Source organism: Vombatus ursinus, unplaced genomic scaffold, assembly GCF_900497805.2.
Source record: "Vombatus ursinus unplaced genomic scaffold, bare-nosed wombat genome assembly UNPS02010320.1, whole genome shotgun sequence".
In the NCBI taxonomy this organism is placed as follows: Eukaryota; Metazoa; Chordata; class Mammalia; order Diprotodontia; family Vombatidae; genus Vombatus; species Vombatus ursinus.
The window spans coordinates 5,460,848-5,472,381 of NW_020950098.1; the positions used below are offsets into that span (position 1 = coordinate 5,460,848).

The following is an 11,534-nucleotide window of genomic DNA, read 5'->3' on the forward strand; positions in this document are numbered from 1 at the left end:
CACCAACAAACCAGTTAAAAACACTAGGCTTTTAAAAATAATCTTTCAGTTTTACATTTAACTTATTTTATCACATAAGCTAACCAAAATTCTAAAATACTACTCATACAAAAAAAAATTTCTATTAGTTTAATAAACATGGAACAATCAAAACGTGTTTCAGTTTATATTTCATATGCAAAAAGTATGACAAGTAAGAAATATCTTAAAATACTAAAACCACTAGGTCTCTAAAAGTAGAATGATCTATGCTGGGAAACCTAGAGATGGTAGGCTAAGTCACTGGTGGCAGCTCTAGCCTCCCTACTCATATCCCTGCCCTCACTAAGTAAATGAAGTTCTGCTGCTAATGAAATCAAAGAGGGTGATGTTCCCCAAAACATTACTGTGTTTGTAAAGTTAAGTGACAAAACTGGAATAAAAAAATGCAGTGGTATAAGCTGATGAGTAACAATGAGACAACCACATCCTCCCTGTCGGGACTGCTCCTGTCCCCTCCTGATAGCTTGCATTTCTAAGACAGGTGGGTTTATGGATATAGCTAGGCGTGAAAATTTTAATCTCCAAAGCTAAGTCAAATGTGAGACCTCCCTTTAACACAAGTGTTTGATATTAAAGGTGTGTGCGTTAATGTTTTAATACTCTGATAACTATATTTCAATATGATTGGTTTCCTTTATGCATTTAAAAACATTAACCTAAGATAGGATCGACAGTTTTCATCAGACAAAAGTTAAGAACCCTTGCTCCACAGCAGCAACTATACCCATACCAACTCAGAAAACCACAAATTAATATTATCTAGGTTGTATTGTATTTGTATTTAATTTGTTAAATATTCCCGAATTACTCTGCAATCTGGTTCCGGCAGCATTCTTTTGGTAGCATCTGCTCTCTTGTGACCACAGGAGCCAGCCCTATGCCAGGTGGTTGGGCCCTAAGTCACTATTTAAATGCTTCTTCAAAAAACATAAGCTACGTGGTAGAAAATACGTGTTGGATCTGAAAAGGACCTGAGTTCAAACCCCAGCTCTGACATTTCCTACCTGTATGACTCATTTTCTCTCACCTGTAAAATGGGAGGGAAATTGACTAGATGAAATATAAGATCCTCTACAGTTCTAAATCTATTATTCTACTTTAATTACGTTTTAAAGTGTTAACCATTATTTGTTCCCAAAATCAGATATTAGTGTTTCCCTCCTTAACTGAATCAATTAAACCTTTTCCATGGGTTGCTGTAAGACCTACGATATTTCTAACTCAAAAACTGAAATAATGCAGGATTTTTTTAATTGAAGAGTAACACCACCTATGCCTACAGTCTATTCCATGTTTAAAAAAAAAAACCAATAAACCCTAGAATTTGGAATTATTTATGGAAGAGTCTTCAGATTATTAACTTGTTCTTCAGTGTTCCTACCTATTTAACAGTTACATGTGAAGTCATTCCCAAATCATAAATTTTCATGAAATGTTCTTGCATACAGAAGTCAGAAAAATCTTGATTCCTTCTTAAATTTAGTTAAAGTTTAAATCCTTTTGAGAATTATTATGTTTTAATTACCTGTATGTCCTTTGGGCCAGAGCTTCTGCACACACCTGCCAGGCATCTGGGGAAATCTTTAACTGTTCAAAATAGGCCAGTGCCTACAACAAAAAAGGGAAAATTCACTTAGAATTGAACAAGATTAGTGTCCTACTACTTTCAAAACAAAAATTCAGCAAACATTACCCAATTAATAATGAATTAGCATTCATTACAATTTCCCAGGCACCAATTTGCTACCTAATTTTATCAAAAGCTAAATATCTAATTTCATAATTCACAAGTTTATAATAAAAATGTATGTGTTGAATATTAACAGTCATATCTCTCCTAAACTTTACTACTAATAAGCTTCAGTTTGAAATCTTAGCCCTTTTTGTGACCTAAGAGTTTTGAATAGAATATATCAAGTTAATAAGAAATCATTATTAAAGAGAGAATAAAACATCTTATAGTGTATCATCTGAGCTATCATAGGATAGAAGAGGAAATGTCTTTTGTCAACAAAACGTGTTTAACTTTGTAGAAAAAAAGACTAAAACTCTAGATAATACAGAATCTAGGAGGTGTTCCTACTGAGTGCCAATTATCTTTGAATGATCAAAGCTTTAGAGTATCTTTAAAGAGTCAAGTCTGTCCTTTCAGGCACTGACTTGGGACGTGGAGGTGTCGTTCAGGCCCTGGTCTCGGGTATATTGTTGCTGCCAGCTCTACTCACCACCAGAACCAAATAGTCTGTTTTCCCACTCTCAAGGTGAAAGAAAGGAATGCCTTTTTCTCAGCTAACTCAGGAGCAACATTTGGGCTGCTCTGAGCCAGAGCTTTACATCAACCACGTTTCACACAAACATATGGACAAGAGTGCATGGGAACAAGTTTCACATTTTGTAACACTTGCTCCAAAGAGTAGCTGGGAAAGGGGACTAGAAACATGATTTTAAAATCTGATTGTGTGAATGAAATTCTGAAATAATTAAAATAGATATAACAAAGAGTTGCCACTAATATCTTTGTCCTGTACAAATGTGAGTTGGTATGATTTTATACACTGTGTGATATTGTTGTTTTCAAAGAGCATCATCAATTCAATTTATAGCACAAAGCATCAAGTGAAAGCAGGAGACTCAATGAATGCCACTTGATAAAATGACCCACCAGTAGCTGGATACAAATTGTGCTGCTTTAACTCATTACAGGCAGTCAGGGACGTTTGCAAATTCTGAGATAATCTGGCTGTTCCGGGGCCACAAAACTCAAACAGCTGAAGTTGTTAGCCATCTTTCCAGATAATGTGTAAGACAACACAAAAAAGGGATTCTAGAATTTCTTAAAGTGATCTGACAAAATATTTCCTTGTTTAAACTTATGACTTTCTCATTGCTCTTTCCATCCACTCCTATCTTTACGTTCTTTTTTTTGAGAGCCACAGTGAAGCCATAAACTTCCCACAGAGCTCTCTTCTAGCCATACCTGCTTCATTCTCCCTACACAGCAGCTCAATCACATCAATTACTGTCATTCCTGAGAAAACTCAAGTCATCTGGACAGACAGGGTATGGAACAAGCACCACGCTGGAGTCAGAAGATCTTGTTCTGACTCCAGGCTTGTCACCTTAGGTAGTCACTTAACCTGTGGGCCCCAGCATCTCATCTGTAAAATGAGGAGTCTGGACTCAATGGCCTTCTTCTCCTTCAGTTCTAAATTCACGACCCTATGATTTACTCTATGTACTCCCCTGCTTCCTCCACCCCCCTCCAAAAATGCCGAAATAGACAATGAGATGGCTCGGGCAGCTAGGTGCAGCAGTGCACAGAGCACTAGGACTGGAGTCAAGAAGACTCATGCGAGTTCAAATCTGGCCTTAGAGTTACTAGCTATGTGACCCTGGGCAAATCACTTTAACCCTGTTTGCCTCAGTTTTCTCATCTGTAAGATGAGCTGGAGAACGAAATAACAAACTGCTCCAATATCTCTGCCAAGAAAACCCTAAATATTACATCCCTAACAAGGGAACATGACACTTGTAACTCTTGAGAACTGTACTGTTATACCATTTTAAAGGGGTATACATAGACAGGGAGTGGGTATAAGTTGACTGATGCAATGATAAAAAAAAATCTAATTAAGTGATTAAATGGATCTAAGTGGAAAAAAGAAAGAAAGAAAGAAAGAAAACCCTAAATAGGGTCTAAAAGAGTTGAACATGACAAATTACTGAACAACAAAAAGCAACAATGAGACTGAAGTAAAGAAATGAGTTTCTGTAATTCCTTTCACTGACTTTTGTGGTCTAGACTACAATTATTTTGTAATCACTTTCAACCAGAATCTCTTTTACTTCTCCATCTTTTTCCATTTAATTCTAGTATACAGAATTGTATGAAATTTCTTAAAAAGTTTTCATACAGTGTGTAATCTGGGATCCAGAAAACATTTTAAATTTGGATTTCTATTAATCTCCTGTGATACTTATCACTTAGTTATCACTTAACTAATCCTGTGAAGCACTGATCAGGAACGTAATTGCTATCTCCTTTCGTTTCAAATGATCTCCAGTTTCCCCAATGTAGGTACTTTCTCTAAAGAAAACCAAAACTCTTCCACCCCGCCTTAGTAGCTGATTCCAAGCATTGCTATGGCCAACCAAAACAGTGATCAACTTATGATAATGAAACTCTCTCAATTTAGCTAGTCCTTGTCACAAGGTCTGTGCCTCAAGCGTCCGGGAGCTTGGTTAAGAACTGCCACAGCCTGTACTTTGCTGGGAGAGCCACTGAGAACCCAGGGCCACTTGAGCCTTTAACGAGGACATTATCGGAGGAGTTCTCTATTAGTCTATTGAAACTTTCACTGGGCAGCTTATATGCAAGCTATGCTATATTTTAAAAAGGAAAAAGAGACATCTGTTCAAGAAGAGGACAAAAATGTGACTAGAATAAGATTAATTAGTGTTACTGTAGTTGGCTGTAGTTATTAAATACACTGTGCATATGGTGCCACCCATACCAATTGGAAACAGAAAGAAGAAAAAGAGAGGAGGAGTGGGAAAGAAGTCCCTCTTTTCTCCCACGTAGTCTAAACTTCAAAAGGCCTGAAGGCTTTAAAAAATTAATTACATTGTTCTTAAGGCTTTTTTTGTATCATGTTTGCATTCAGGATTAACTTATAGTTTGGATTACTTAAAACAACTCTATTAAATGATTAAGCTTCCTAACTACAATACCACCTCATTATTATATTATCCTTTGGAGTCACATCAAAGAATTATTTTACAGCTGACACCACCTTTGAGGTGCTTCAATAACTAAGTTTCTTAGGATAGAGTCCAGGACAAAACTACCTTATCTCAAATTCCACTTTCCGTTGAATACTGATATACTGAGATGCGTGTTTATTTTAAATCATCTTAGATTGTATGTGAAGGACACTAATGAGATAAACCTTACCAAAAATATTAGATGTATTAGATACGCAGCAATTAAGTGATTCTATAGACCAGGTTAAACATGGGGGAGAAATTGCTTCAGCTATGGAAGGGTTCCTTTCTACCTTTAACAATGTAGCAGTTTGCAATCTTAAATAGAAAAAAATAAAGGATGCAATATCATTAATGCCCTGTCTTCCAGTAAAGGTTAAATTTCTACACCTTCAGGTAAATCTTTATGTATTTATTTAAAAGGACAAGTTATGGTTTTACTTCAGCACTCTCAATGAAGCAGATTTCAAAGCATCTTGGTCAGTATTGAGTTTTCTGCACAAATATTCATTATTATTTACATGAGTAAGATAGTACTATATAATAAAAGATTAGTCTAATCTTCAATTATCTAACAGCATCCACAATTATGCTGCACTGTAACACTTAGTTAAGAAAAAAATTAGACAAATTTAACATACCCTTTGTCTGAAATCCGAATCAGCATTTGGATTTAGCCCTAAGAGGGCCTGTTCATCCATGCCTGCTGCTATACTCCGAGTTTCCGAATCTTATTAGGTTTGCCCTCTGATGGAACAGTAGAATTCACAAACATCTGCAGACAAAAAAAAAAAATTGAAACAGTATTTATATGCAAAAAAAGATAGTTGTCAAAGGAATTAAATGCTTTATAAATTAACTAAATAACTTAGAGTAGTCAAGAATTGTGCAAAAAAAACTTTTAAAATGAAAGCCTGTACATAGAATTTTTATTAAAAAAGTTCTTTGTTTCTATGAACTAAGATGCAGGTTTACATTAAACTAGAATAATCAAATTTTAAGAGGAAGTCCTTAATTCTTGGTTTAATTTATAAAAATCTAATAGATAATTCTCCATCACTTTGCTTTTCCAAGATAGGTTATAAGTAAATGTAAAAACATTATAGATGGCAGTTCTCTGGTATTTCCCGTAACTCCACCCAGTAACTACAGTAATCTGGTTGTTTATACTTGATATTTTCACAAAAACTATAGTAAAGTGAAAAAAATTCAGAGTTCTAAGTCAGAAGACACAAATTTGAATCTTTGACCTGCCACACATTAGCAGCATGACTGGAGAAAGTCATTTAAATCTGAGATTTAGCTTTTTCATCTGTAAATGGAGACAATATCCTATACCACTTCATTTGGTTACTGGAAGGATTAAATGTTAAATTGTGTAAACCCTAACTGGCTCGATCAAGTGTCTATCATTACACAACCCTGCCCCCACTATCCCTGAACTAGGAATGACAACACACAGAATATGGAGGCTGAGGGCTTGGATGAAGAGTCCCAGGTCTTCACATTACCTATTTGACCTTGGGTCAGGACCACAATTAACCTCTCCAAACTACAGCTTCTTCCCTTGCAAAATGAGGGAGGCTGGGCTGGATGACTCCCAGCTCTAAACCTGTGAGCAATTCAAGAGTTAAAACTACATATTTCTCTACCAGACACTCAAATCCCAAACCTTTTAATCAGAGTGGTTGACAAAGAGTGAGCATGATCTGTTGCATTTCATTTCCTGGTAGAGATGTTCACAAGCAGTCAAATAAAAAGAAACAGAAGAACCCCTGAATAACGGAGAATTAATTCTACTTAGAAAACTGTACTAGAATTGTTGATGGTTTTTCTTCTACTAGATAACGCTATAAATGCAATTCATCGTGGTCATATAAGTCTTACAGAAACTTACAAAACACACAGAATCTGAATTCTTAAAACTTACAGTTAGAATATCTTCTAGTTCCTTATTAAAATACCACTTATGTAATTCCAACCATCAATTTTAATAGTTTAGTGAGTGATTAGAAAGCCAAAAAAAAAAGCAACATTAAAATAATTATAAATCACTAAGATGGTGCCTCTAATTTGAAGACCCAAAAGGTTTGAGTACTGAATCACTTCTTTTTTCACAATTACGAAGTCTGGCACACTTCTCAGTTATAGAAATGAGATCTTCCTCTAGCACAGGACAGGATTAGGCTAAAGAGCAACGTCAATGTTAAGAAAATACACTTCTAAGCACTTCAATAATGTAGAGGAACAAAGCTGATGAGCTATTTAGGATAGAATCAAAGGAGAAGACAAACCTCTCGGGTGAGGAGGGCTACTCTCCACTTCTGGATTAACATGTGAACAGACTACAGAACTAGGCATGTGTTGAAAAGTCTATCAACTTTTTGTAGCCAGTTTTTGGCAGAGTATCAATTGTCTACAGTTAAAAGCCGAGGAGCACTCTTAATTTACTCTGTAGTAGCCAAGCTTAAAAATGCAGTCACCAAAGGCAACCTAGTATTTCCATTTTTGAAGTCCAAATTCACTTAAATAACTGAAATAAATATCTTCAATTCATCTTTCTTAGTATTTCATTAACTTAAAAAAGGGAATCGATGGATAGATAGGGATCATGTGCCTTAAATTTTGTCTCAAGTAACTAAATCTCCTTTCAGTTCACTAAAAGATTATCTATTAACTGGAGGTGGGTCAGACAGAGGCTATTCTATCACTTGTTGGGAACACTGGAAAGGGAATTTAGGCTTCAAATGACCTCTAAGGTTCACTTTCCTTCCATTACTTTGATAATTTTCCTACATTAGCCTCCTCTATCAGTCTTTAACTGAACCATAAAGGATGTAGAGGTCTTTATCACAATAGGCCTGACATGCATAAGCAATGTGAAGCTAAAATCATTGGCTTCTATCTATTGGGGAGAAGGGAACCTTAGCTCCACAGCACCCTGCTGCCATGCTGTTTTGCTGCAAATCTTTTAAGTTTCAGTCTTCTATCTTCAAAATGGGGGAAGGAAACATAGATCCCTCATGAAAGCATATAGGCACAGTGAAGAGTGCTGGATTTGGAGTCAGATAGCCTAGCTTTGGATCCCAGCTCTGATTAATCCGTGTTTATTTTGGGTAAATCACCTAACTTGTCAAATGCTGGGAGTGGACTGGATGAACTTCCAAGGTCCTTCTATCTAAAGCTAGGACGGGAACATGAGAAGAAAAAGCCAGCAAACTACTTAGGAAAGAAAATTCTCATCTCATCTCATTTCTGCTGCATTTATTTTGTGATCTTGGGAAAATGATTTGTCATCTATTTATAGGATTATAGGATGTCAGTTCTGGATTTAGAGCTGGAAGGAGCTTTGGAGATCGTTTGGTATAATCCTCCCATTTTACAGATGAGGAAACTGAGGCCTGGAGAGGAAAAAAGTGACTTGCCAAAAGTCACACAGGCAACAAGTGGGAGATTCAGGGAATTCCATGACTATGTTCAGTATTCTTTCCACAGCCCCAGAAATGTGGTAGCAAAAATAGAATGATGTACACTTAGCCTTTTATAGAAGGCACCAAAAAAACCCTAAAAAAGGGGGTAGAAACACCTTGACCCAACTGCCAGTGCTTACCTGAAAGGCAATAATTGCTAACATTTATATAGGCTTTAAAGGTTGCAATGCCCTTTCCCTGTTTATTTTGATTGATCTTCACAGCAACCTTATCAAGTTCGGTGCTATTATGATCCCCATTGTACAGATGATGAAACTTAAGTGAGGTCAAGTCCCTCAGTCAACAAACATTCATCATTTATTAGACGACTTGCCCAGGGCCACACACAGCTAGTGTTTCTGAGGCTAGAACTGAATTCAGATCTTTCTGACTCCAAGGAACATCGAGCTGCCTAAAAGATGAAAATAATTCACTGACAAGGCTAATCAAGAGCTCACAATATACCAAAAAAGTATAAAAATTTAATAGGTGCAAATTCAACACCTCTCGATTTTTTTTTGATAAAAGAAGGAGAGGTAGAGAAAAACCTAGTGGTAACTACAGTAAAATGCTACATCCCTTCCAAGTTGCAGGTGATAGTAATAAAGTATAAAATGCTGTCTGCTAACATCTAAAGATTTAAACCACAAAGCCGTGCGTGACACTTTTAAAAAAACTCATTGGCATTTCATCCATTAAGCAATAACCAAATGCCTTGGGAAGAAGAAAACAGAAATCCTTCCATACTGCGGTGAAGGTTCTTTAAAGTCATCTTGGACTGTTTTCGTTTTTGTTGTTTTTTTTTTTTAAAAAAAAAACATCCCATCATTATGAGAATGACAAGTTTATAATTGCCTGGATGCGACTACCACAAACCGCGTGTTCCTGTCCTCCCTCCTCCCCTCCCTCCCCGACCCAGGCGACTAATGAGCACTTTCGGAGGCCCAGGACTCGCTTTTCTGGTTACGGGAGCATCTTACGCCAAAAAATTAGAAAAAAGACAGAAAAAAGCACTAAGAGAGAGCCAGGACCCTGCATGGAATGTTACAGGGCGCTCTCCCTCTCATCCTCGGGGAGTCCTTCCAAGAGTGGAGGGATCCGGTCCTCCGAGTCTCGGGTGGCGCAGAGGGGGCTCCACGTGCTGCTCGCGTGGGAGGGGGAGGCGACCCGCCGACACCCACCGGATGGCCCCCGGCCCGACGGCCCGGATGAAATGGGCCGGGGGTGACAGCCCCGACCCCCGGAGCGGCTGGGGAGGGGAACACCCCCCGGCCCTCCCCCAGCCCTTCCCCGAGGCGAGCCCACCTTCCCCGGCCGGTCACTCCATCCCCTCCGCGCCGTGGTCAGCCCCGGGAGCAGGTCGCCACCATGGAGCCGTGGAGGAAGGGAGGCGGCGAGCTCCGCAGCCGCGACCGCCGCTGGGGGCCGGCCGCTCGCAGATCCTCCGAGTCTCCTACTGCGTGGCGCCCGAGAGCGGGCGGGGTCACCGCCGCGGCAGGAAGGGGAGAGCGCGAGCCCCGGGGCACCCACGCCGCCGCCGCCGCCGCCGCCTCCTCCTCCTCCTCAGCTCCCGCTCCGACGAGCTCTTCTCGCGGAAACCCAGCTCGGGCACACGCTGGCAACCTCATGGGCCGCCCCGATCGTCGCCCGCGGGGCGGAGGAAGCCTACGGTTCCCAGCATGCCACGCAGCGAAGGATGACGGTTGTTCCGGGAAGGCGGGTGCAGGGCGGAGACAGGAAAGTGCACCAGTCTCTCCTCTGTGGCTTATCACGTGGCAGCGATGCCTTCTGGGAAATGTAGTATTCGCCCCTGCCGCCTCTCCCAGGCCCCGGACCGCCTGCGTTCATAAGCGCACGCCAGCAGTGCACCTTCTGAGAAATACAGTATTTTCCCTTGCCTCCCCGCAGGCCCTGGACCACCCGAGTTTATGAAACAATGCCAGCTATGCCTTCTGGGAAATGTAGTATTCTCCTCCGCCACCTCCCCCAGGACCCGGACCGCCTGCGTTCATAAGCTCATGCTAGCGGTGCCCCTTCTGGGAAATGTAGTATTTTTCCCCCACCTCCCCCCTCCTCAAGCCCCGAGATCTCCCGGGTTCATAAACGCGTGCCAGCTGTGCCTTCTGGGAAATGTAGTACTGCTCCCCCGCCCATCCAAGCTCTTCCAAGCTCTTCTGTGAGCGCATGCCTGCATGCAATTGGTTGACTTTTGCAAACTCATAATGAAGCCGCGGTAACTGGTTTGAGCGCACGTATTTCTGTTCTGCGGCCACAGATGGATCCTTGGGCTCCATGGAGATCTCATGGAAATTCACAGAGATGGATACAGAAGGAACAAATACATCCTGGAAATTCAATTAGATGCACATGCCTTAGACATTTGCTCAAACATATATTCAGCAATCTGTGTGATTGATTGCAAGTCAAGTCGATAAGCATTAAAATAACGCCTACTACGTGCCAGGGCACTGCAAGGCAGTATGTTAGGCCATGAAGACTTAAAGACAGAGTTGCACTGACTGGTAAATATTTTGCAACATACCCTGTTGAGAAAGAATTCTAATTAGATAAAATTCCCTGTCTTTAAGATCATTTTTCTCTCTCCATGTTTAGTGATCAATTCACTTTAAAGGTGAGAGTTGAAAAGTACCCTTGGCCATCACACTTCAGAACAACTTAAGCATGCACGAAGAAATTTCTCTTCTCTCCTCCTGCTCTCCACCTCTCAAGCCAACACCCTGGAAAGCAACTCCCGACTTGGCAACTGCTTCTGCAGGTGTTCAAGCCCCTACCTCCTCACCCAAGCACAGTACTGAAGACCCAGAAAACAGTTCTCCACACCAAAGTTGTTGGCATTGTCAAAAGATTCAAGATCTGAGACAGATGTTATCAGTGGAAAGGACTTTAGAGAAGATACATAACCATCCTCTGCTTTGTTGTAGTACTCTAAAGACCTTGATTTTGACTATTATAAATACCCAAATTAACTATAGAAGACACATGAAGAAAGGTGCTATCTGCATCCAGAGAAAGAACTGATAAATAGAAGTATGAATAGAATGATTTTACATATGTATATACCTATTTGTGTCTAATGGTAGCCATCTTTAGGGCAGGAGAAGAAAATAAAAGGAAAAGAAAAAAAAATTTACATGATAACTTTATTTAGAAAGAATAGCAAGTTGTACATAATAGATTTACAGTCTCATGTACAATCATCTTTTTTTGTTTGTTATACTATGTTATGGAAATGCTTGT

At 39.8% G+C, this 11,534-nt stretch overlaps 1 protein-coding gene across 1 annotated transcript in view; it reads right to left on the bottom strand.

Moving 5' to 3' along the window:
* Positions 1–9,686, bottom strand: part of XPOT (exportin for tRNA) — a 42,905-nt gene extending 33,219 nt beyond the window's left edge. Inside the window, exons 1-3 of the mRNA XM_027854176.1 lie at positions 9,582–9,686; positions 5,448–5,581; positions 1,568–1,650 (exon numbers count right to left, since the gene is read on the bottom strand). Of these exons, the coding sequence (XP_027709977.1) occupies positions 1,568–1,650; positions 5,448–5,507 (143 nt within the window). The 5' untranslated portion in view covers positions 5,508–5,581; positions 9,582–9,686. The remainder of the gene's footprint in view (positions 1–1,567; positions 1,651–5,447; positions 5,582–9,581) is intronic.
* Positions 9,687–11,534: the final 1,848 nt, after the last annotated feature.